Source organism: Triturus cristatus, chromosome 5_1 (genome assembly GCF_964204655.1).
Source record: "Triturus cristatus chromosome 5_1, aTriCri1.1, whole genome shotgun sequence".
Classification (NCBI taxonomy): domain Eukaryota; kingdom Metazoa; phylum Chordata; class Amphibia; order Caudata; family Salamandridae; genus Triturus; species Triturus cristatus.
In genome coordinates this window covers 170,205,356-170,232,990 of record NC_140587.1, presented here as the reverse complement: position 1 = coordinate 170,232,990, position 27,635 = coordinate 170,205,356, and the positions used below count along the sequence as shown (strand labels likewise).

Here is a 27,635-nt window from a genome sequence, read left to right as displayed (position 1 = left end):
ATGTTTAGATGAGTAACTGTAAATTACTATGTAGCATCCGCAGCCCAATGCATTAACGCACTTTTTCTGTATTGATTTTGAATATGCACTCTTAGAAATTCTATGCGTTGTATGTATTCGTGATTGATTCTGTAATTAATTTGTGATCTTGTGATGTTTTAACATGTATTGCTAATTTTTGTGTACTTTTGTGGATTGAAATATATCCGAAATAAAGTCAATATGATGATGATGAAAACTAGCCGCTTACGCAGATGATATACTGATAGTAATGGAACAGCCGAAGACCTCAATCAAGGCCCTTATGACTACGATAGCAGATTATTCCAGGCTCTCAGGATATAAGCTAAACAAGGAGAAATCTGAATGCAAACCACTAAACATTCACAGCACGAAGGACATCCTGGGGGTTTCGGGCCTGGCCTGGCAGACGGGGTATATTAAATACCAAGGAGCAGCATTCTTTGTTAGGCCTCACAAAGTGTTTCAGCACCTTGGCAGCTGTATAAATATTTGAATTAACCACTAGGGGAAGTCAAAGGATAAAATATGTTTCTCCTTTATTAAGAAACTACTACAACTGGACAACGATGGTGGCAAAAAAATATGTATATTTATTGACTGGTAGGTTAATGTGTTTTCTTTTTCTGACGCTGCTGCACTTGAAACTTCAACCCGCAGATGCTAGGACAGAAACTAGTAGTTGAAGCAAACTGCCTACTCAAAGGGCTAGACAGAGGCTCAACCATACTATGAAACTGCCATATGCATCAGAGCAGTGTCTCGGTGGCCAAGAATGTCAAACAGCTGAGCTGGTGAACACAAAAAAGAAACCACACACGCCACACCGATCAGCCTTATAGTGTGTAGCTGATCCCCCAAAGAGGTAGAGCCCAAGACCAAAGTACACTCTGCCCCTTTCATCACACAGAAACCAGACACAACCATTTTTGTCACTCTCCCTAAAGAACGCAATTAGTCTACCACGGTAAGAGAACTCAAAGACCTAGCAGTATCAACAGCAGTTGATACCAGAGGACACGTTTTGGAATGGAGTACTCGCAGCTGGATGAATTCTTCCTCTCACTTATAACGCTGCATTTCTCCGAAGAGGGGGGCACAGATTATTTTCTCCTAGGCAGCTGCTGGCTCGAAGTATTCATCAGCACATGATCCGCTCCTTTCCAGGGGGTCCGAGGTATTTCTGACAAGCTCAGATATCCTGGTCCATCGCTAGTCTGCACCCTTTCAGGCACGGGTGGGCTCTCACACTAAACTGACATCTGCTACGAGGAGAGGAGAAACAGACTGTCCGCATCTGGTTATATCCGTTGTCAAGGATGAACTGCTCAACAGCCAAGATAGAGTCTGGGAAATCAACAAGGCAGCTGCTCATTACAGAGGTGGTCTCCCAAACTAAACCTTTGTTGCCTCCGCAAGGATCTTCGAAGACCACAATGAATCTGATTTTCAAGGAGTTAACTTCGGTGGGTCATAGACTTGTTTTATTCCATATAGGTACCATAATATAGGCCCGGTAACTTCATTACCCCTCACCTATATTCTTCCCTACATTACACGTGTAACGGTTTACAGGAACTGACCTTTTACCGAGATACGACACTGCATTCAGAACGCGGGTTTTCCCTAGTTCAAAATCTCATACATTATGCATGAGGATTATCGGAAGCACAGCAGGACTATCATCTCCTGTATAATATCTATGAATAAAGTTCATGCCCGACATCATCCTTAGGCCGACACAGTAATACAGCAAGCTAGGACCCCCGGGGAGACCTATGGGTATATATATATATATATATATATATACACATCACATCTTGCTAACATAGATAGAGGAGACCAAGACTTCCCAGGCGACACACTGACCAGAGACGCCGAGGTTCCTGCATGCAGACACTCAAGCTTGCAGTGGTCTAACATCCTTTGCGGGGTGTCCAACTCGAGACCAAGTCGGGGTTCCCCAGTCTCTCACTTCAGGTAATGGGGTTGACTGATTCCTAGAGGGATTCTTGGCTTAACACACATGCTAGGTACATGTAGATACATCTAGTTAGGAAGGCATCGTAGGAGAACGCATCTTTTTATCATGTGTTTTATATATTCATATGTATTCATGATTATTGTAAGATGATAGAGCTATACCAACCATTTACCTTTATAGTACTGCTAATCATTTATATCTTATACTTTCTAATGGTTGTTACAGCTCATTTATTCTACACCAGATTATCTGTTCAATAAATAGTTATTGAAAACGCCCATCTTGTTTATTCTATGCATCTCTCTGAGAAGAAACTAAGTAGGCATGAGTGACTGAGCAAAAAGTAGTATATTGTTTCTACGGTCCTGAGGGATCAGGGTTGTCATGTTCGATGGTTGCCAAGAACTATTCTCTCCTTGGTAAGAGGAGATTCTAGTGGCACTGTTAGCTAGTTGGTTCAAGAAGCCAACATACCCGGTGGGAGTAACCAGAATCAGTCTGGCACCAATCCTACAGTGTATGTTGCCTAAACGCACAGATCCTGTGTAGTTATTATAGGAGCTACACGACAGATTGGACAACGGATGCGAAAATTACTAACCTTAACACGGAGACATGTCTATTTATAATGAAATCTCTGGTTTCCATTTCAAGTTGGAGTACTGCTTGTCCTCTCGTGAATCTAGGGTCAAGCTTCTGCCAGATACAGACCTGGACATTTGTGCATTGTGCAACAAAGTAATAGAATCTGGAGACTAAAGCCGTAGGGGTAACGTACACTTATTTGGGATTCCTGAAAAAGCAGAAGGAACGGATATTAGAGGCTTTATTTGTGACTTGTTGTCAACCTTCCTAGTGCTAGTGATTGACTTTTCACCACCACTTGAGATACAAAGAACGCATAGAATAAGACTGTGGAGAGCTTTGGTCTCATTTGAACCTGCTTTCTCCGGCATAAGCAGGCCTACCAGATCCAGATGGTGGCAAGAGCTTATGGACCCTATGATTTTGATCGCCACAAGATACAGGTGGCAGCAGACATTTCAAAGGAAACAAGGGATCGGAGAAGGGCTTTGCTCTGTTTGCGACCACTCCTTCGCAAATGGGACATCAAATTTGGCCTATTCGAACTGGCAGGCATAAGGATTACAATGGACGGAAAATCCAGGAACTTCTTTGAGTCAGGAGAATTGCAGGCCTTTTTTGATGGACTACAGGAAGGGGCCATGGACACTTCACAATGCCCTCCTGATCTCCCTGGCGCAGATGAGGGCTTTCTTGCACGGAGAAACTCTGAAACACATGCAAGGGGGGCCCTGACATGAAAACAAAAATCATCAAATAAAGCATGATAAGGAGAAGATCCTAAAGGCGGTGGCGCAACACACACAGGACAGAGGGCGAGAATTCCCTATCACGACTTAAGCTGAATCAGTCTGCAGTCTGATGGCTGATGTAGTGGAGGTAATACTGGCCCTGCAGAACTTTCCCAACCTGCAGACTGAGTATAGTAGACTGCATGTTCGTCACTGGTGGGATCACCTCTCTCCTTCTCTGTCTTTTATTGACAAGTTACTTACCTTTGGTAACACCTTGTCTGATAGAGGCATAATCTAGCCACAGATTCCTTACTTCTGAATTTCACAGGTGTCAGACAAGAGCTGGAATATTTTTCTTCAAACAATACCCTTGCGCTCCCGTAGGTAGTGTTGCTCGGCTCCGCATGACGTTGTCGCCGCTGTGACGTCCACGTCACCTAACTGGCATATATGCACCACCTCGGCAAGCTGCCCTCAGTTACTTTATCACAACTCTCCACACCAGAAGCGCAGAGAGATGAAGTGCCCTGACTTTGGTGTGTTTGTAAACAACTAGGGCCTTGAAAAGGATCAGCCCTGACCCAAAAATTACCTGCCCGCAGTGCGAGAAGGACGGGTGGATCGGTAAGCAATCTGCTGCTAGGTCGTGTCTCTACCAGGTAAGGCGCTCCCAAAGGTAAGTAACTTGTCCATCTGATAGAGAGATCTAGCAGCAGATTCTTAACCTTTGAATAGATACCTAAGCAGTACCATCCCCGGTGGAGGGACTGCAGACAAGTTTAGACTAGGAAGTCCTGCAGGACAGAGCGTCCAAAAATGTCATCTCTGCGGACTTAACTGTCCAGGCAGTAGTGCTTGGTAAAAATGTGCAGGGATGCCTGCGTAGCTGTCTGACAAATGTTGAGGACTGGAAGTCCACTTTGCAATGCCGTGGTAGCAGCCTTAACTCTGGTGGAATGAGCCCTTAGGACTTCAGGAGGCTGAATTGCCACTAAAAAGGCTGCTTTGATGGAAAGCAGCTGGAGGGGGCAGTTGTGCAAAGGTTCGAATGGAGCACACATCAGGAATGTGAGAACCAAATTAAGGTCCCACTAAGGCATGAAAGGGGTAGGTGGAAACATATATACAAGCCACTGAAAAAATGTATTTACAATAGTAGATTTAAATATAGAGGGTTGATCTGACAGTCTCAAGAAGGAATACACAGGACCGGAAGGTACCCTTTGAGAGAGCCCAGAGAACAGCCGTGCAGGGTGATTGTCGAATTAAAAAGTAGAACTTGAGAGAGAGAAGCAGAAAGAGGATCAATAAATCTTTTGTACAATATTTTACAAATCTGTTCCACTGGCAGGTGTACACAGTCTTGGTGGAGAGCCGCCTGGCCGCCAAAATAACATTGGGGCGAGGATGTGGTCCGCCGGCTAGATTGCCGACTTTGGTGCTGGAAGCCAAGGTTCGAGCCTCAGGCTCGCGTCCACATCCTGTAATTCTGGGCAAATCACTTAATCTTCCTGTGCCTAAATGTGTCCTTTTGTAACGTTACTGGTGCTCATGTATAGCGCTCCAATACCTTTGGGTCGAGCTTGCGCTATATAAATCTATAAAATGAATAAAATAATAGTTACAAAAGAAAAGGCAAGTGGGTGAGAGAAAATGGCATTATATTCATAAGAACATGCTCATATAAGCGTTTTGGCATGCTGCAGCGCATCCACCAGACCATGATAAGGAGAGGGATGTGTCTCATGTTGGGCTCTGACAAGTAACAATGCACTGAAAACTCCCAGGCACTATGCATTGAACAACTTCACAGAAAACGTTGTCCCTACTATAGCGTTAGTCCTCTAACAGTAATCTAAAAACAAAACCTATTGATGTCGGGTGAAAGTGGATGCAGGTACGCCAAACAAAGTAACACGCTGTGCTCTAACCATGCTGAGTAGCAAAGAACTGCGTCCATAAGCATGATGTAAACAGGAAACTCATCCAAGAAAGACTAAATTGTCACCTAACCAGTGTGAGGGACACGCGGCACACCTTCCTCTCAGGCTGTTTGAGGGAGTCCCCATGCCTGCAGCATGCCCACAGCTCAGGTAAACTAGACCCCAACTCCCTGAAAACGGGCCCTGCGCCAAGAGAACACAATGTGCCTCCCCATCTACAGTGTGGCCAGGGGAAGATGCATTCTCCAGATATCATATTAGTGGGGAAGGACAATCCCTTCCACCCAAGGACACAAGAGGGACAAGAATGCAATGAATGAGTAGTGGTGGGTCCTTTCGACAGAAATAACAGTGACAACAGTTCTGTTCGACTTGGACTGTTAGATTTTATGGATTCAATAATAATTATATGAGACCGAGAGCACTCCATCCAAGAACCGCCTGCAAGAATGACGAGCCACTTAGTACTCCCCGATTGTTTGATTTTATGATTTCAATATTTACTATTATTATATGCAATACACTGCGGCACGGACAGTTGGCCTTGGGAATAGGCGCAGCAGATCGACTGACACAACTTTGAATTATCCTTGACAAAGTCGAAGGGGTATGTGCCATAGCGAAAACACGTGTTGGCTTAATATGTCTATGGAACTTAGTGGGTTTTTGATTACAAGAAGATTGCAATAAAGAACCTTGGTATACTATGGACTTTACTATAGAACTTAATGCAATTTAGGACGCTCCTGGGGTCTTGTGTTCACTGATGGAATCTTTGTGGTTAGTGTAAAAGTGTTTGGTGGCCTATTTTCCTCCTTTGAACACCATTTTGTACTGATATTTTTTATATATTACTTTGGGTACACATAGGGTTGCACCTATAGTGCCTAGCCACCTGTTGAATATGGATCTCTCTCTGTGTGAATGGTCACACTATGAAAATGACCATAGTCCTCACGACTGTCCTAGAAATTATACTATTACCAATTACTAAGGATAACTTGAAACACAATGATGCTGACATTAAGCACGTCTGGGGAAAAGCTAGACTTAGACAATCACTGTGGGCCCATCTACATTTGCAGCACTTGATCTCCCACAGATTAGGAGATATCATGGTCCACATCTCTCCGAGGAGGCCAGATTTCTTCGAAAAATTGCCCAGAATCCCAAATGAGCTTATCTTGAACACCAGGCACGGCAATGACTAGTACCTACATAACCGGTATACCTTGAAAAGGTCCTCCCACTGTCAAAGGTAAACACATAATAAATTGAATGCTATCCACATAAGGCAACGTCACAAATTACTCAAAACTGATCCTCATGTAGATGCTATGGCACCTCTGTTAATAAAAAAAGGCTGTTCTTTTGACTGATGGTGATCCGCAAACATGCCCTGACTTGAGCATGAAAAGTATTTGACGACTGATCAATTTTACCTCAAAAGCTTCCAAACTCTGTGGGACTGCAGTCGACATCAATGGCATTACAGGCAGGTTCACAGCAGTCTCCTGAGGCACTGGAGACCCTTACCCATTGAGATACGGTGTCCCCAGTGCGTCAATTCATTAATATATTATGTCAAGCCAAGAAACTGGTATTGAGAAAATAAGGTCAACAACCAAGAGAACTGGTCTGACATGATGTTCATGACCGAGTCTTCAGAGAAGTCAGGGTGAAATTTACAAATCTCAAAATTCTGTATTTCTGGTATGGCGATTCCACAAAGTAGGGCGAGTTAGAATGATGCATATGAACAATGCAGGTACATGGATGTGACTTAATCCACACTATGGTACTGTCAGAGTTTGCCCCCCTACTGGCAGGCTCTTTGGTCCGAATTATCCAAGGTAGGTAGTATTTCTGTACCACCATCAACACATTTTGCCCTATGATAGGACGTCAAAGATATCACTGAATAGACAAATCATTCTTAAAGTAGGCTGCAACTTCACTTGCAGCAGCCAAAGAATGAATACTATGTCATTATTGTCAGCCGACAAACTCATCCACAGAAGATTGGTCTATAGGCTACTTTCGAAGTACAGAAGAACAGTGGTGCAGTGCTCTCAAAGCATCATATAATTAACAATCTGTAGAAATTGGTCCAATGACAACAATATAACTTAGTTTTTTATATAGAATTTTGTGTGTCCTAGATGTTCCGACTCAAGTACCTGGCAAACTCACTGGTGGTGATAATTACTAGGACATTTATATCAAATCAGGGAGGCATTTACACAACGCACTGCGTGCAAAACTAGGCCAAAATGGCATATGCGAATGTATTTTTTTTAAACATACTTTATTGAGGACCTTGACAGCACAACCAATACAAAGGTCATTTGTTTTTTTATACAGTTTCTACAATAAGATTGTGTGAATCCACCGACCAGTATTCAAACATCATGACCGAAAATGAATTTCATGTACTATAGAATAATATCTAAGAGTTTTGATAATCGTGAAATAATGTCACCTAAATATCATGAACTTGTGGCATATATATATTTCCAGTTGACCAAAGAAACCTATCTATGTCCCCACTCTCCCAATCCCGTCCAACCCATACTCCTGGTCTGAAGATGCTAATTTCACTGGTAGCCTAAGGGAGCTAATAGGGTATCGCTAGGGGACCTACATTACCCGTGTAGCGTTGTAGGTAACTCTGGGTGTGGGAGAATCGAGGCATGCGATCATAGAGCCGCATCGTGAGTCATGGTGTAGGGATACACGGTGGGCGTATTAAATTTAGTACTTCGAGTCGTGTAACATAATATCCCATGTCATGGAGATGGGGTGTTTCCGTAACCCTTGATCTTCCTCCCTCCGAAGGGCTGTGCTTTCTGGCGTACCCCATTGTATTATGTCGTCTTGCCAGCTGGATAATGTCGGGCACCTGGGGGATTTCCACCTCATGGTAATGGCTCGTATTGCCAGTATGAGGGCCAAGTCTAAGAATCTTAGTTGTACTTTCTGCAGACCTGTACATCTATGAAGGCCCAAAAGGCACTCCAGGGCGCAATCTGAGACAGATAAGTGTGTGACCTCGCCTAGGGATTGTCAAACACCTCTTCAGTAGTCCTGGAGGCGGGGTCAGGACTATAGCATATGAAGGAAGTTTGCCTCGTCCCCTTTACATCGTGGGCAGTAGTGGTGTGCCTCGGGGAACATGCGGTGGATCCTTTGTGGGGTGAGGTACGACCTATGGAGAACCATTGTCTGTATAAATTTTAATCTGGCATTACGGGATACTCTTTTAGTGTGTTCAAGGATGCACTTCCAAGCCTTATCCGTGAGTTCTATGTTAGCATCCTTAGACCATTTTGTTCTGAGGGATGTGAGTGGGGTTGCAGCGTGTGCACGTATACCCGTATATATCCATCTAACTAGGTGTCCCCCATTCCCCATATAATCTAGAAGGTGAACCAAGTTATGCTGTGGAAGTTCTCTACGTTGTGGGGCCCATGTATTCCTGATGTAATGGGAGACCGTAGCGTGTAATAGATATAAACGTGGTGGTGCTCCTGTAGCCTGTAAAAAGGAGTCGTGGTCAAGTAGATTGCCCTCCCCAAAGAAAGCTCCAACATCCTCCACTCCAGTCTCTATCCAGGAGCGGATCCTGGTCTTTGTAAATCCTGCCTTGCGGTGTGGGGATACCCAGCAGTGGGATGTTCGCCGAATATGGGGTCGCTTTAGAGGTATATAATAACGCCTTCTTCCAGCACTGCAGCGCTGTCCTTAGCAGAGGAGGGCTGCCTGTAGGGATTTTGACGTGAGGCAAAAGTAGGGAGTGCAGTGCGCCTCGATCTAGGTCTCTGGGTGTGTAGCCAATTTCTTGCAAATTACTCCCAGCCGTCCAAAAGGAGAGCTATTGGAGCTGATGCCCTGAAGCCGGGGACTCCCAGGCCTCCGCCACTAGACTCCAATTGGAGTTTCTGCAGGCTCACTCTCCGCCGGCCCGCCCCCCAGATGAGTTCCACTAGTGTAGCATTCAGGGTATTAAAAATAGACTGTGGAACCACAATAGATCAGTTCACAAAATAATACAATAGGCGAGGGAGCATCACCATTTTTTGAGATAGCAATACGTCCCATCACCTATAGAGGCAGGGATGTCCAGAAAGCCACACTAGCTCTTGGGGCAGTTATGGCCTTTCATAGATTGCCGTCTAGTTGATCCGACTGTGTTCTATATACTTGAATGCCTAAGTATTTGAACGTGGTGGGGGCTACTTGCAGGGTGTATGTGCAGAATCGTAGATCGTCTGGGTATGGTGTGTCCCAGAAAAAATAAGCCAGGGATTTTCTCTGGTTTATAGCAAGGCCCGACACCTGTTCAAAGGTGGTAAAAATAGCAGGAAGGGGCGCATTATCTGCAATCAGATCGCGTAAATATAAGAGGATGTCATCCGCATAAATCAAAATAAGATGGGTCGTGCCCTCTATGGGGATGCCCAGGCGATCTGCTGACCGCCTGTGTGCCACCGCCACAGGCTCCAGAGCGAGAACGAATAATAGGGGAGACAGCGGACATCCCTGTCGCGTTCCTCTATGAATGATATACTGGTGTGAAATGTAGCGTCCCGTGCGGGCTCGGGCAGTGGGGGGGGGGGGGGGGGGGGGGGGGGGGGAGTATACAATAGGCGTACCCACTTAAGGTATGCGCCCGGAAGCCCGAATTGTTGGAGTGCCGTAAACATATAGTCCCAGGATAAGGAGTCATAGGCCTGTCGAAGATCTAATGTCAAGCATCCTGCAGTCTGACAAGTGCCCGGGGTAGCCTTCATGACATAGTGTAATCGTCTTGTGTTGAGGGACGTGCTACGATTCGGCAGAAACCCGCATTGGTCACTATGTACGAGAGTAGCGAGGTAGGGTTGTATGCGGTTAGCTAGAGCCTTACTCAAGGTTTTATATCCGGTCGCCAACAGTGAGAGGGGCCTATAGTTGGACAGATCAAGGCTATCTTGTCCCGGTTTTGGCAACTAGGTGACTAATGCTCCCATGGTGGTTTGTGGTAGATGGAAGGCGTCCAAGGCAGTCCTTTATACTGCCTCTAGTGTGGGGACCAGAACATCTGCATACGTATGATAGAACTCGATCGGTAGCCCGTCGAGCCCAGGTGCCTTATTACAATTCAGGCCCTTAATTGCAGCACAAATTTCCTGCCTCCAATTTTCTTTTGCACTGCATCTGAGCGTACAGGAATTGTAAGGTCCTGCAAAAAGTCCACGATGGAAGGGGTCATATTTAGTTTGGGTTCAGCATAGAGAGTGCTAAGATGTGTATAAAAGGCTTCATTGATATCTCGTTGGGTATGGACCATACTCCCATCTGGCGTGCGTTATTTGGGGTATAAGTGGTGGGTCAGGTTTGTCTTGCACTAGGCGGGTAAGCAGTGACCCAGCTCTATCAGCCTCGGAGTGTTTTCGTTGCATATAGACCCTGTGATCAATCGTCCATAAGGTTTCTAGTGTTTCAGCGTGGCTAATACGGGCATTCTGTAACGCCTCCCGTTTAGCAGGGTGTGACACTGCCTCCTGCTCTAGTGTAGTCATTTGTTGTTAAATACTGAGCAAGTTTTGATGTGTCTCCTGTCGGGCTCCCACTATCTGTCCTATTGAAGCCCCTCCTTACCACTAACTTTAGCGTGTCCCACTCTATAAGGTTAGAGGAGGCTGTGTTACAGTTTTCAGCTAGATAATTAGTAATGGTGGTGGAAAGCCCTGCTCAGAATGGGGCATCCTCAAGTAGCTGTGGGTGTAATTTCCAGGTGGGTACTGGGGTAGGCACGTTATCCCAGGCGAGTGTGATCTCTAGGGGGTTGTGGACAGAGGGTTTTCGCTAGATATGTGGAATGGGCCCTTGGATGCCTGCCACACCACTCGCGGATGAGTTTCCGGTGAAGAAACAGACGTCCTTTCCTGTTTATCTGAGACACTTTTGAAGGTCTTTAAAGAAACCGGCTCATGCATAGCCTCCCGTTCTTGCCGCCCAATAGACACCATTTTGCGGCCGCTCTGGGAACCCTGCTTCGGTGTTGGATGAAAGGAAAAGTTAATATTAATTTATGCAGATTACTACTGATCCCTTGCTGGATTGGAGCTGCCTTATCATTCCCTGTCGGCTCCCCCGGGGTTTTTTTCATTTGTTTTTGACGCCCAGGTGTGTTTGTCTGTCCCATTGTTGCTTGACCATCTTCGCCCTGATGAAGGTGTGGCCCCGGCTGGGGCTAGACACCGAAACGCGCGTTGGCGTTTAATTTGTGTCGGGTAGCTGGACTGTAACTACCCACACCCTTTGGATGATACATGAAACCTTGTCATCCTATCGTCATGTGGCAATTGGCTCACCTTGACGTAGTCATGGACATTTGTTTTAATATGTGAATGTGTATTTTGAGTGCATGATAGCAAGACTGATCTTTTCCTTGTGGGACATTGTATTGTGATTGCACTAATCCTGTATGTAATTTGTGTATGTTCTTATTTCTTAAATTGCTCCATCTATTGATTTTGACAATTGGAAAAATAAAAGGAAAAAAACCTTTTGATTAAAGTAGTTTATCATTGGTATATTTTTTGCAATTGTCTGTACCGGTTTTGTCTTTCCCATTATGGGATCCTTTTTGAGGACCCTAGAGAAGTAGTTTGGCAGGTAACTTGTCCTTTTTTTGGTTTCTTACTTTCCCCCTGCATTACCTGCCTGTCATTAGCGGTCAGGGGTCCCCCTTGTTAGTGGGCTCCCACTATCTGTTCTATTGAAGCCCCCCCCTTACCACTAACTTTAGCGTGTCCCACTCTATAAGGTTAGAGGAAGCTGTGTTACAGTTTTCAGCTAGATAATTAGTAATGGTGGTGGAAAGCCCTGCTCGGAATGGGGCATCCTCAAGTAGCTGTGGGTTTAATTTCCAGGTGGGTACTGGGGTAGGCCCGTTATCCCAGGCAAGTGTGATCTCTAGGGGGTTGTGGTCAGAGAGGGTTTTCGCTAGATATGTGGAATGGCAGACCTGTGTGACAATGGAATTGGTGCAGAGGAATCTATCAATCCTGGTATGGAGGCTATGTACAGGAGAATAAAACGAATATTCTTTATGAGTAGGGTGTAGACATCTCCATACATCTGAAAGCACCCAACCATTCGACCAGTTATTAAATATGTCGGATAGCTTACAGGCATTTGTACCGTGTAGTGGGGGATGGGATATGTCCATATATGTGTCCAAGACTGCATTCCAATCCCCCCCAACACCCAGGGGATACCATCCCATTTCGCTAGTACTATACACAATCTATGGAGAAAGTGGTCCTGGTCAAAGTTAGGGGCGTAGACACTGCCAAGAATCACCAGTGAGCCATCGAGCGTACCCTTCAGGAGAATGCATCGCCCTTGGTCATCTATGCTGTGCTCTAGTTCAATAAAAGGGACCCCGTGGCATACCCATATGGTCGTCCCTCTAGCAAAAGCAGAGTAATTAGTAGAGTAGACCTGTCCCCGCCATTTCGCGCGCGTTTTTTGTGCTTCTGACTCTGGTTAAGTGGGACTCCTGCAGGAAAACTATATGTGCTTTGCGCCTAAGGAGATAAGCGTGGATACGGTGCCTCTTCTGAATCGCCCCCATCCCCCTTACATTCCATGTCAGTACGTTGTAGGACCCTAATGTGGCAACGGTTCTAGGCATGATATATTAGACTGCATGGAGCTCCAATTTAGACGGAGCTGATAGGCTAACATCGACCAGGAGTCCCCTTTCCCTCCAACATTAACGAAACATGGCTCTGCGCCTGAACTACGCTGGGCCCAATAACTAGCTGCAACTATCATATAACCAATAACTGTGCATACGCTCTGAGGGGGGTCGCCGCCACCGCTCACAAGCATGGCCACACTGAAGCTACGGCCTTGTCGGCTCTACGGAACCCAGAGGGGGAGGGGGAGGATATAATAATCATGTCAGTGACAGTGGTTCCGCCCAAGCATTCCCGAGTACTCTACAGGCAGGAACCCAGCATATCAGTGAGAATTGGCAGAAACATATGATCAGTTCACCACCACATCCTTAACAAACAATCTAAACTCGAGTCAGAGTCATACAGGTTAAAACATAGCGTGAGTATTTGCAGACAAAGTATAGAAAAGGATATACTGATCTCTAGTAGTCGAGGAGCATATCTCCTGCACATAATTTCAGGTCACAGGGGGCCCCTGTGCCATGTCATGCTCATTATGTGTCACAAACCCGCTTCAAGTATCAATGAGATCGTCTGCCATCCGGGGCGTGATCGTGGGGAACAGAGTAATACTGTGTTCAGAGCCTGAGTTGAGGGTGCTGTCCTCCGAGTCCGTATGGCTCTTGGTGGTCTTCTCGGAATGTCTCGGCAAAAGCAAGGGCCCCTTCCTGATCGAGTCGCTGCTGTTCTTGTGATGGTCCAGCGCCGCCCCTAGTCTGAGTTGTCTTCTGGGTCCGGCAGTGAGTCAGTCTCTGCGGTTTGCCGGATCCCTGCGAAGATAATACTGATTGACTGCCCTGCCTCAAGCCATTCCTCCGCATCCGCCGGGCTTTCGAAGAAGTGGGTTTTCTTGTCGTAAATGACTTTGTCTGGCTGGGTATAAAAGGGCGTATTTAAGCTGTGATTTTTTCCAGTTTTTTTCTTCACAGCTTGATAGGGCGATCTCTGTCTTTGGACCAGGATGGTATTGTCAGGGTTTAGAGAGATACGATGGTTTTCATACTGAATCAGCGCTTTTTCTCTTGCTTTTTGTAGAAGGAAATCTCGGTCCCTATAATTCAGAATTTTTACTATTCAAGGTCGAGGCGGTGCACCCGGTTTGGTTGCTCCAGTCTGTATTCGGTGGGCTCTTTCGACACAGAAGTAAGGAGACAGACCTTTTTGTGCTATATGGTCCCTGAACCAGGCTTCCATAAATTCTGCTGCCTGCGTGCCTTCACTGCGTCCCGGCTGGTCTATGAAGCAGATGTTATTGCGTCTATTCCTGCCTTCTGCATCTTCCACGCGGTCCAGCAAGCCCGTCACCTGCTGCTGTAGATGTTGTAGGGTTGTGGTGTTTGCTGTCACTCGTGGATCCATGTCTTGGAGGGCCTGGTTGTGCTCCTTAACGGTATCGGCCAGTTCGCGTGGCCCGCCCTGAGTAAGGTAAGCGTGCCGATTTGCAGTTCGAGGGCTGCCCTAGAGTCCCGGATTTCTTTCAATATTAAATCCAACTTGTCGGGCGCACTAGCGATAAGTTCAAGAGACGTATTCCCTGGCGAAGGAGGCCGACTGAAGCCCTCCGGCGCGGCGGAGGGGGCACCTGTACCTTGGTGGCCATCCATTGTTTTCCCTCGGACTCTGCCCATGCTGCGCGTTGACTGTGGCGGGGAGTTGTGTTTAAAAGGCTTCTCACACAGTCCAGGACCCTCCACGATTCCACTATAAAAAGAGGTTTTTGTGCAGTCTGGTCATCCGGGCGTCTCCTCCAGAAACCGGGGCAGCGTGTCCGGGCCAGGCCCGCACCGCTGGAGCGGGACCAGGCAGCAGAGTAAATCGCATGAAAACAGTAGTAGCGTCTGCTCGCCGAACAGCCAATATGGGGACCTGCACGGGGGCTCTCACCTCGAAGGACAGAGCGCAGCAGACCAGCGCAGGCCCCAGGGATCTCGTGGTCCAGCTATGATCCTCAGTACCACCCTGTCCGCCTACAGCAGGAATCCCGCAGGCACTCTAGATACAGACCGCTACGCCGCCATGAACTCAGGGGCGGCACAAGATTAGCGCAGTACGGCTGCCTCCGGGCACCACACGGGTAGTGCCGCACAGCGTGCCAATCCGCTCTCACCTCCCGGGGACCAGAGGCTAGGGCGTTCTCTTCGTTACAGGAAACAGTGGTCCCTGAAAGCAGAGAAGTTAGTGATACAATGAATATAGCCACAATCGGTACTATATTTCAGCCAGTGTCCAGCCGGACAAAGACACCTTTAATATATTAAATTGGTTTAACAATAATCCAAAGAATGTAAGTACAATCTCAGTGGGATACAAGCCTGTATCCTAAAACTTACATTTCGCAAGGACAACATGCGAAAGAACGTTCAGGCAATTTCAAGGATGTTTCTATCAGTAAATACTTAGAATAGCGAAACATCTAATACACATAAGGTCACCTTCACAATACTTTATATGCAAAAAATAGAATGTGTAAGGTAGACAACTGTGTCGACGGCGTTTCGATCCTTATCAGAGTATTAGATGTTTCGCTATTCTAAGTATTTACTGATAGAAACATCCTTGAAATTGCCTGAACGTTCTTACGCATGTTGTCCTTGCGATATGTAAGTTTTAGGATACAGGCTTGTATCCCACTGAGATTGTACTTACATTCTTTGGATTATTGTTAAACCAATTTAATATATTAAAGGTGCCTTTGTCCGGCTGGACACTGGCTGAAATATAGTACCGATTGTGGCTATATTCATTGTATCACTAACTTCTCTGCTTTCAGGGACAACTGTTTCCTGTAACATATAAATTCCCAAGGTCCCTGTCTAATTCCTTTGGGTGCCCTTGAGTTTTTCTATATAGGGCGTTCTCTTCAGCAATCCAGTCCGTTCCCCAGTCAGCAAATCAGCAATACGGGTCCAGCGCACCACCACACCGCTCCCGAGGCTCCTGCGCAGGTGTCGAACGCCGCCTCGCAGGACACCAGGCTGCCTCCGTTTCGATGGAGCATCGGGTCAGCGCCCGATCACAGCGGCGATAGGCCCGTCCTCCGTATAGCGCAAGATCGCGGTCTTAAGGGCCTGGATGGAGCTCAAAGTGGGCAGAGAGCTGAAATGGACAGGCGCTCCTCGTCCTGGTAGTGGAGAGATCTTGAGCGGCGATACAGGAGAATTGTATCCCCCCCCCCCCCCGAGGCTCCGGAGCTCTTCCGAAACACAACCGCCATCTTAGGCAGCTAGCCACGCCCTCCCATGGCATATGCTAATGTAAGGGCTAAAAATACCATTGGAAAGACAAAATCTGTATCTGTGAGAGGCAGACATACCTTAGTCTTCCGATATTATGATAAGGAGGTTTTGCTTCTGTTTGAATGCCTTCCCTCCTTTCATCCCTTTTCCCTTTCTTTAGAGTATTTGTTCCCCCCGCCATCCCCAGTTTTTGGAATACTGCCTAAAGTTATTATGCCTAATATAACATTTTATGAAGTTTAAGCCGTTTATGTATCATATCTCTGGTCTGTAATAAACAGCGAAAGACATTGTCAATATGTGACTGGGAGATGTACTCCCCATTTCTTCCAATATGGGAACTGTTGCAAAAAACAGAAAGATAAAGGCCAAAAGGATTGGTAGGCACATGAGCTTGAAACAGGAGACCAGAGCAACCAAAAAAAGTGGTAGCAAGTAAACTAGAAGATGTGAATGAAAAAGTACCAGGAGAAAACAAGCATTGGCATAGCCAATAGGTCTCGCCTTTGGGGCCTTATAAGTGTTTAGCCATGCAACAGTTGCATAACTAAATACTTATAAGGTCCCAAAGGCGAGACCTATTGGCTATGCAAAGCGGTCGTGTGGCAGCTAAAGTTAAAACGATCACGATCAAACTTCAAAGCGGCCGTGAAAGTGAAAGTAATCGCAGTAAAGCGCGGCGCGCGCACATGCACTGTGGCTCTAGGCTGGCCTGGTAGCACTTTTTGGAGCCCTCTCAATAAGTCTCGCCAGACCAGCGCATGCGCTGGGTCAGGCGAGACCTAAAAACCTGTGATTTAAGAAGCATGAGGCCAAGACTACCGCCTCTACAGACTTTAGCAGAATAGAACGGGAAGAAACCCGGTCGGTGGGTGGAGGAGGTTAAAAACCCTGGACTGCTACATCACAAAAGCTTTAAAATGGTATGCTAGGGAAATTCCTCTATGATTTATCACCTAAAGTCGGAAATCCCACAACTCTGAAAGAGAAGGCACTGCATATTTCAGTGACCTGGTGAAAACAATTAGAACTCTATTATTCCTCCCCACATTACTTAGTCATGCTATGCACCAGTAGCAGCACCAATGAATATTCAGTGAGGTTTTAAAAAAAAGTAAATTTACGTCTAAACAATAGGCAGAATGCGGAATCTGCAACGGTCTCATTTACCTTGGCCTGAAGTGTCTGCATGGATTTCTCGTAGGTTTTGGGAAGCGCTCTTTGATGATTGCAGAGAAGAGCAACAGCACGGTTGGCACGGTTGTAGGATAGTATTTTTGCTGCCACATTGTCATCCTCTGTAGAGCAACCAAAAAATAAAACATTTGTCTATGGTAACCACGGCAGAGCATTCCATCAACAATTTAACAGTACTTTTAATTTGTGAAAACACGAAATTCTGAAAATTAGTTATAAGATGTGCTCCTCCGTTTTCAACCTGAAGATATAACAACCTACACGCTCACTGAGATACCAAACAGTATACCAAACCACAGTCTGTGGCCTCTGTATGGAGACAGCAGATCAATATTTGTGGACCTTCGTTTGATCCCCTGCCATGGTCTGTAGTCTCTGAACCGAGGCCACAAACTATGGCCACCATTTGGTGTACATCAAGTCCACACCCTTGCAAAGTAGACGGCAAACCCAAAAACAAATTTAAAATCTCACCTTGTCTACATAAGACTGGCCACTTTGGTGTGCCCGGTCATCTGATTTTATGGGAATCGTTCACAGTGAACTCAACTTTTTATTCTGCCCCCGGTCAACAGTTTTAATAGCAAGACTGGGAATTCAGCAAGCCTAACAACGAGGGCAGGCATTCTACATTTTGTGAACTATCTACAAGTCCTATCCATGGCCTTCCACCATAGCAAAAAGTAGGGAGCAGGACACTTGAGTAGCTTAAGGCAAGAGTTGGTCTGTGCTAAACGCAGGCCTTTAAGTGGGCCGGGTCTCACCGGGTCCCAGCACCGGCAGTTTTTTTTAAAGAGGGCCTCGAAACGGGTCTCTATCAGGCTCCGTTTTGTGCCCTGGCACAGGCGGTCCGCTTTTTTTCCGGACTGCAGTGACAGCAGGCACATCAATGTGCGCTGCTCACATTGCTCTTCTCACTAGTGGAGATGTTATGGCATGACCTCATGCCAGGTGAGCGAAATCCTTTAAAGAGTCATTTCCTCTTTGGATTTCCCTTCTCTTTTTGAAACTCAGGAGCAGCAACATCTTTGTGGTGTCAGCAAGGCTTTAAGTGGAAGCTTTTTCAATATAATATACAACAAGCCATAGTTGCTGCTTATTTATCTTATGCAACTAACAACCATTGACAAAGCCAATAGTTCTGCCTTGTTGTAGGTATGATGTTAATTGTTGTATCATATCTGGATGCAATGACAGAAACAGCAAAATACAAGTCGAGCGGCACACACTATGCAAACACAGATTTTTAGCTTATGTGTTTATAAGCCACGACCTTAATTACATTGGACACCCCGCTTTGAGAGACCCCCCCCCACCCCCTATTTTTTCATCCCACTTAAAGCCCTGGCTAAACGAAAGGCTTGGGCACCTTCCAAGGAGGCTTCTTAACTTTCTAGATCGCTGGAAGTGAATGTTATCTCCACTGGAGAGGCCATGGTAGGTTAAAGATCAAAGCACATCACTGCATGAGGAATTTTCTTTTACAAAATCACCTGAAAAAGAAGCTAAATGCCGGAAGGGTCACATGCGAAGTGTTTGAGAAAACGTTGTGTGTGTGTGGAAGAGAGAATTCCATTCTTTGGGGCCTTCAATAATGCAATGACCCCTTTGGTCGAAGCATGGAAGTATGGAAGAGTATACAAGGTTCCTCAAGGAGCAGAATATGTTTTTAAAACACACCTGGACGCCAGGAAACAGACAAAAAATAATGTTCCATACGAGATGCGTCACGAAACAGACCCCACCTGTTCATCTTTGCGCTGTACTGTAGAGTAAAAATTTCACATGTGGACAAACAGCACTGAAGGAGTAACACTCTTGGTATTCCTGCTGCATGCTTCGAAAGCACTTTCATCCTTTTTAAACGCTTCCACATCGTCTGACATTTTGCATTGTTACTGTGCTTGCACCCGATTGCCCTGGTCAAACATGATTACTGTAGAAGCCATCCCAGAGTCATCGGATGATCATCCAACTACTGTAGAAGTCATTTTCACGTTATCAGACATCATCAAGCTCTTGAAGTCATCAGCAAGGTTTAGAAACCTGAGCCTGATGACTTCAGGATGACTTGAAAATGACCATTTGATTACTTCACATGATGAGAATCTTCCTGATGACGGAGGATGATTTGAAAATTAGTTTACAATTACTTCTTTAACTGAGATTATTCCTGATGACGACAGGATAATTTAAAAACAAGCATTGGCATAGCCAATAGGTCTCGCCTTTGGAACCTTATAAGTGTTCATCCATGCAACATTTGATGATGTTGCACCAAGGATATTGTGCTGGACAACTAAACACTTACAAGGTCCCAAAGGCGAGACCTATTGGCTATGCCAATGCTTGTTTTGAGAAGTTGCTGATAGAGGCATTGGTCCACAGTGATTGTTTTTAGTTTTCTTGAATCTTGGTGTTTGTAGAAGCAAGTTGTCTCATCTTTTAAGGGTGTTGCCTCCTTGCGATGGTCAGGTTTTGTACAATGTAGTTGTGGGATGCCAGAAATTGAGTTTTGTATGTGATGCAAGCACATTTACAAAAGATTCTTGCTTCAATGGGGTAGCCACATCAGTGACAACAGTATTGGTCGAAATGTGGGCAAACATTCTGGTATTGGTAGCTGCCCTAGCTGTGACAAGGAGGGTTGCTTTTAACGTTTCTGGGTGTACATTTAGAATCTCAGCTAGAAGGTAATTTCTGTAGTGAATCCTGAGCAGTACAAATGATTGGATTTTTTGTTTTAAATTTACTACAGGTATATCACTTTGATTCTGCGGCGGAGCGCAAGTTGAAATTGTTACCCTTTGCCATGTTATTTATGGGAAACTAAATATTAGGTTTAACTAACTAAAGGCAAAGTGATTTTGGAGACTCGAAGGTTGTGAAGTTGAAATTCACACCAGAGATTTCATGACTGAATGGGAACAGTGGAATTCGGTGATATTATGAGACACTCAGGACAGTGCTACTCAGCTTCTTTCTCATAAAGAATATGTTTACAAGGGTCACATGCATGACTATTATATCAAATACGGCTGAGATGTCTGGAAGGGTCATTCGGCATGCAAAACCTTGGTCCAGGATCCGAAGGGCATCGTCGACTATTTTTAATGTTGTGTGTTTCTCAAAGCTGCACTCTGGCTGGGAACCTGATTACATCTCTTTAAGTGGGTATTTTGCATCGATTACATGTTTGAGAGGGTTAAGAAGATTAAAATGTTTGCAATAAAGCAGGATGAGGGTGATCATCTTTGTGTTCTGGGGTGTACACAAGACATTTCAGAGGAGAGCAGCAAGCTGTTTCAAAATGAATTGTTCTGGGTGTTTTTGTTGCATTTTCATATAGTGCGAACTTGACCCTATGTTATCAGAGTGCTTTACATGAGTACCAGTTGACTTACAGACACATTCATTTTAACATTTTGAGGCACGGGGAGAGATGTACCCAAAATTACAGGATGCTTGAGCCATCCGCCAGACTCCTCCTAGTTCCCCCGCTTCAAGGTCAGCCGTTCTAGCCGTTAAGCCAGACCAGTCTCACATACTTACACCGTAAAACCTGAAGATTTCCTCTAGGAGTAGTGGGTACTGTACATAGACCTTATTCAGAAAAATACTAGTGAATTGTACAAGATACCTCATTTACTTTACACTCTCGATAAAAATCTAAGGTGGACCACTTGCTTCTGTTGAAAGCAGCTCTTCTTCTCGTAAACCTGTCCGTGTTTTCGTCATGCCTTCGTCAGGTTCCATCCATTATAAAAGCAGTGCCATGTCTACTGTGGACGCTATAACTGCTGTTTGCTGGGGACAGGACTACAGATCCCGGATTACCTTCTTGCCAGGAGGAGGAGCTTAAATTTAGCCATACTTCCACGCGCCCGGGTACAGACTTGGCCAACAGGGGGCCCTTCATCGCCCGGAAGAGACTGGGCCGCGCCTTTCGGTGTCAGCGTCTTCGAGTAAGGTGGGTCGGAAAATCTCTCCACCGATTAAGCGAGTTTGTAATAAAACTTCTTATGACGCTTCTTAACTCTGCTGTGGGAGCCATTAATGAGAAAATCTCAAAAGTGGAGGTGGAAATGTGAGATGCATGTGACCGCAAATAAGGAGGCAGTTATTATAGCTCTTCTATCAGAGTCATTTTATGTTGTGCGGACTCTGCAGACTGGGGGAATGAATTTGTTGACTATTGAAGTTGAGGTTCATCAAACGAAGCCAAGCCGTGTCAGACACCTTACCTGCATCTCATGGAGTGCCTCAGGGGTCCATCCTGAGCCCTCTGTTTTTTAATATCTATCTCAAACCCCTGGCAGAACTTGTTGAAAAGCTAGGTCTAACGCTTATGAACTATGCCGATGACACCCAAATCATTTTTTCCCTATCTGAATCTTGTCCCCACTCCCCGTCGTTACTCAAGGAAGGACTATTAAAAATACTGAACTGGATGACAACAAACCAGTTAAAACTGAACGGCGACAAGACGGAAATACTGATTTTGGGAAAGGATAAAGCTCTCTGGAACCCTGCGCATTGGCCGGACCAGATGGGCACTTTTCCTACCCCGGTGTCCCATGCTCGAAACCTGGGCTTTGTATTGGACAATGCCTTATCCATGGACAAACAGGCCAGTAAAGTAACCGGCCTGTGTCTCACCATAGCTAAATGGCTGAGGAAGATCCTGTGGATGTTGCCAATGTCAACACAAAAGACCGTAGTCAATGCACTTATCACATCAAGGCGCCGGGAAACCCTTTTTGGGTAGCTGTTGCGCCCTATAAATTGATAAAATAAATAAATAAATAAGCCTCACGAACCTACTTACCCTTTACTTACGGCAAAAAACAGAAAGTGACTTGAGCTTGCATCGAACTCTGCAGTTAATTCAGGCCAGCTAAATGTTTGGGAGGGCAAGGTCAGCTGAACCTATTTTCCGATCATAATCTAATCAATTGGATTCTAGGTTGGATGGGTTTCTCCAGAAAATTGAACTGATGATCTCAAGCTCCTTGTATGATTTTTGCAACGTTAGACTACAACGGAAACAAGCGTGCGCGCCTCGCGCTGATGAGGAGAGGAGGCGGCAGCAGGGGGAGGGGAGAGAGGAGGGGGCCTGCGCCGGATTCCCTTTCGAGAGCGAGCAGGAACAATCTGTCAAAGCTCGTTCCCGCAAAGGAATCGCCAAACGTGTACGCGTTGCATTGCTTTCAATGGCAACGCGTACACGTTTGGCGATTCCTTTGTGCACGTTTTTGCCTGCTAAAGTAAAGCGATGGCTAAAGGTCTTTTTCCTATGCAACGCATGCGTGCTACGTATACGAGACCTAATGACTAATTACTTCAGAAGGATTTACAAGATGAAATTGTTTCTGTCCACTATTTTGGTTGCATTTTTGATCAGGAATGCTAAGCCTTTTGGCTGATTACTGAACAGTGAAAACTATTTAGCTGATATAGGAGCTGCCTGTAACATCAAAATAGGCGAACAATGTGCTTCAGAAAAGTGTGTCAAAGGTAATGTGCAGGGTGATATTTTTTCTGTTTTTATTACATTTAAGTAGACCGGGACAAAAAATAAAATGTGTGAGTGAAGGTGTATTCAACAGTAATAAAAGTTAGTAATTGGGGTATGCTTATTTCTTGAAATTTTTATTTTTCATACATTTTCAAGTAATTTTCAATTGTGGAGTAGTTGTAACAGCAAACGCCTTGCAGCATCATCCACCAGTTGCTGCATACATTGAGATTCTAATACAAATAATGTTTCTTCCTCAAAGAGACCCTAAAAAACACACAGCAGACGTGGTGCATGCAATACCATGACAAGCGCGCTGGAAAAGCTACTAGTCAACTTTCAAATGTTTATTGATGTATGTAGATATTAAACAGTTAATAAAGAGGTGAATTTATGTGTACGTAGTATTAATGACCTCAACTGATGATCTGGGAGAAGGACTTTCACACTTGCCAATGTTTTACAGCTGAAAAGTGGGAGATTTCAAAATAAATCCGGAGAAGGTATTTTCCCATTGACATACACTGAAAAAGAGGCAATTTTAGGTGGGACAAGAAAAATAAAGAAATGTTTTTGATTCAAGAATCGGGAATTTACCGACTGAATTCGGTCTGTTGGCATGTTTGGGCTTTTGCCTCCAATATTACAAAACCTTTTCATATTCAAATTAATCAGAGAGACAAAATAACGAGCCCTTTGTCACAAAAATGTACTCGATGGAAAAAGTTGCTTGAAGAGTCCAATACTAAACATGATGCAGAACACCAGGGTCCATATTACACAAAGTGCCCCAGAGGCGCAATGGGCGTTTGCTCGCCTTTGCGTGCCCCCGGAAACTTTGGTATTACAGAAGACAGAAGGGGCCGCAGTCATCACCGCTCGTCAGGGTCAAAGTTTTCGCTCTCTGGTAAGTCGAAGCACAGCAAGAAGTCGAAGAGGCGACATCGCTCTTCGGGCTCCCCTCGCCGGTCGCGCGACTCGGCTGAGGGCTCAGGTGGCACCACCCGCGCGGCTCCGTCGGAGCCGCAGGAGTCACGTCCGACCCCATACCCTCCAGTCCCTGGGTCTGACGCGACTCCGGCGGAGATCAGGGACTTCCTCGTGGCCATGAGGAGCCTGGCGCCGCCGTCGATGCCTGCCGGCGCGCCTTTGGGCCCCGCAGGCTCGACTGGGACCTAGCGGGCCGGCGGCTCCGGCACCGGAGCCGTCGTCGACTCCGGTCCCGACGCCGCAGGCCCCCGCGGGATCCAGGCCTGGATCCTGGTCAGCGCTGGTCGACCTTACAATCCCTCCGCCGGCACCAACCCCTCCGGTGCCTCCCCGGCGCCGCCTTTGGACAACGCCGTTCCCTGGTTCAGTCGCGGTCCGGCGCCGCCTGGCACCGCATCCGACGCTGATGGGTGAAAGGTTCATCTTCCGCCTAGCTCTGATCCTTCCACCTGTGTACCAGGAATCGGATGACGGAGACGACTGGGAGGGGTCTGAGGACCCTCTGGCACGGCAGGGCCAGTTATCACAGGACTGGGCAGACAAACTGGGGGATGCCAGTGGTCTTGATACCTCCCCTGACACTGGCTTCATCTCTCCTCCGTCCGTGGCTTCGGAGGAAGGTGCTACATTCTCTGTGGTGCTGCGCAAGGCAGCCGAAGACCTTGGGCTGGAGCTGCCTGCTGTGGCCGTGAGGACTAATCTCCTCACTGAAGTGCTTCAACCGCCAGCAAGCTCCTCTGAGCCTCTGCTGCAGTTCAATGAGGCACTGATTGACGTTCTGAAGTGTACCTGGTCCAAACCCTCCATAGTTCCTCCTGTGGACCGGAACGTGGCCCGGCGTCACTGCCCTGCACCGGGCTACCCCAGTTTTCTGTCGATGCACCCCACGCCCGAGAGCCTGGTTATCCAGGCCTTTACCTCCCAGACCTCCTTCCCGTCCCCTCCCCCGGATCGGGAATCCAAAAGGTTGGAAGTGTTTGGGAAGAAACTGTTGCTCTCTCTTAGTTTGGGGTTGCGGTTTATCAACACCGCGTGCCTTTTTGACCGTTACTCCCACTCCCTGTGGGATACGGTGGAGGACGTGCTGCTCCAGTGTCCGGAGGAGGCCAGGACACGGCTCGCCCAGGCTCTTGTCGAGGGGCGGGATGCGGCACGGCATGCAATCCGATGTGGACTGAACACAACGGACTTGCTAGGCAGGGCAATGGCGACCACAGTGGCGATTCGTCGCCATGCTTGGCTGAGATCCTCGAGTTTCTCCGGGGATGTCCAGAGCACCCTCATGGACATGCCCTTCGATGGCAGTCGTCTTTTTGGAGACAAAGTGGACAGTGTGCTGGAGCGCTTTAAGGACTCCATGGCTACAGCCAAGTCCTTGGGCCTCTCGGCCCTGCGCCCGCAGACTTCCGCTATTCGTCTCTTTCGTGGCTAGGAAGGGGCGCCCCCCTCACGTCCGTCTAGCCACAGGCCGCAGAACCAGCTTCAACGCGGACGTGGAATCCGCCGTGGTGGAGCAGGGGGACAACGAGCCTGTCCGTCCACATCTACCCCGGCAGCATCTGCCTCAAAGCCCTCCTAGTCTGTGCTTTCAGGCCCATTACTCACCAGTGGGGGGCAGAGTTCGCCATCACCTGCTCCACTGGCGTACCATCACATTGGATAGGTGGGTGCTGCAAATCGTTCGAAGGGGCTACTCCCTCCCCTTCGAGGCGACCCCTCCAGCCATGCCACCGCAGTACCACTGCATGTCGGGGGATCACTTGAAACTTCTACAGGAGGAAGTTATGGCCCTCTTGGCCAAGGGAGCCATCAAGCGCGTTCCTGGCCCAGAAGTAGGTCGGGGTTGTTATTCCCACTACTTTCTGGTTCCCAAGAAGGGCAAAGGGGGCCTACGCCCTATCTTGGACCTCAGGAGCGTCAACGCCTTCCTCCTGAAGGAGAGGTTCAAGATGCTCACCTTAGCTCAGGTTCGCAGCTCACCTGTGCAGATTAGGAGTTCCAGTCTTCCCCTATCTCGACGACTGGTTGTTGAAGGCGGGCTCGCCCCAGGCAGTCGTCTCCCACCTCCAAACTACGGACGACCTCTTGCATTTGCTGGGGTTCTCCATCAATGTGCCTTAGTTGCATCTGAGTCTCTCCTAGAAGCTCCTCTTCATCAGAGCAGTTCTGGACTCGGCGCAATTACAGGTCTATCCTCCGGAAAAGCGGGTCCGGGATATTCATGCTCTGATTCCTATCTTTCGGCCTCTATCCTGGGTTTCGGTCAGGTTGGTGCTGCGGCTTCTGGGTCCGATGGCCTCCTGCACCCTGCTGGTACATCACACCAGTTGGCGGATGCGGGCTCTGCAGTGGGACCGGAAGTTTCAGTGGTCCCAGCATCAGGGCAACCTGTTGGACCATGTCTTGATCTCGGAGGGCACTGCAAGACAATTGCAGTGGTGGCTCACGGACCGCGATTGGGTCAGTGGCAGATCCCTCTCCCTACCCCAGCCGGAGCACGTAGAAGTGACGGATGCGTCCCTCCTGGGATGAGGGGGCCACATGGGAGAGGCAGAGATCAGAGGCCTCTGGTCTCCGGCAGAGTCCCAGCTCCATATCAACCTTCTGGAGCGGAGGGCGATCCGGCCTGCACTGAAGGCCTTCCTTCCCTCTATCCGGGGAAGTGTAGTGCAGGTGTTCACGGACAACACCACCGCCATGTGTAATTCCAACAAACAGGGCGGGGTGGGGTCGTGGACCCTTTGTCAGGAGGCTCTGCGCCTCTGGACATGGCTGGAACATCAGGGCGTCACCCTGGTGATTCAACATCTGGTGGGCTCTCTGAACGCCAGAGCAGATTAACTCAGCTGCCGGTGCATGATGGATCACAAATGGCGTCTAAACTCGGACGTGGTGCAAGGCCTCTTTCGGCAGTGGGGAGAGCCTTGGTTAGATCTTTTCGCCACCGAAGAGAACGCGCAATGTCAGCCGTTCTACGCGTTGGAGTTTCCAAAGCGGCACTCGCTCGGAGACGCTTTTCGTCGCGAGTGGAGTTGCGGTCTGTTGTACGACTTTCCGCCTATACCACTTCTGCCCTGAGTGCTGAAGAAGATCAGGCGCGACAGGGCCCAAGTCATCTTGGTGGCTCCGGATTGGGCACGAAGGTACTGGTATCCCGAGCTACTCAGTCTATCGCTCGATCCCCCGATCCGACTTCCTCTTCAGGAGGACCTTCTGTCGCAGCAGCAGGGGACGGTCCTCCACCCGAACCTGTCCAGCCTCCACCTCCATGCGTGGAGATTGAGCGGCGGCAGTTAATGCCATTTGACTTGCCTCCTGAAGTCTGATGTCATTCTGGCAGCCAGGCGTCCCTCCACAAAATCGTTATACGCCTGCAGGTGGAACAAATTTGTGGCATGGTGCACAGCAAAGGCTGTGGATCCCCTTTCCGCCCATCTTTCTGAGGTTCTCCTCTTTCTTCTTTCCCTGGCCCAGCAGGGCTCTGATCTGGGCACCCTCAAGGGAAATCTTTCAGCTATTTCTGCTTTCTTACGGCTTCCTGATCAGCCGTCTCTTTTCAAATACCCCGTTTCTCGATTCTTTAAGGGCATTACTCACATGTTTCCTCCTGTCCCTTTCTTAATGCCTCAGTTGGATTTGAATCTAGTATTGACCTATCCCTTTGAGCTACTTCATAATTGTCCCCTTCGAC

The 27,635-nt window shown here is 47.2% G+C and overlaps 1 protein-coding gene across 2 annotated transcripts in view; it reads right to left on the bottom strand.

The window, feature by feature from the left end:
* TOP1MT (DNA topoisomerase I mitochondrial) overlaps positions 1 to 27,635 on the bottom strand; it is a 977,649-nt gene that overhangs the window by 151,297 nt on the left and 798,717 nt on the right. For both annotated transcript variants that reach the window (XM_085604773.1, XM_085604774.1), the window contains one exon: positions 17,410 to 17,537. In XM_085604773.1, coding sequence (XP_085460899.1) covers positions 17,410 to 17,537 — 128 coding nt within the window. The remainder of the gene's footprint in view (positions 1 to 17,409; positions 17,538 to 27,635) is intronic.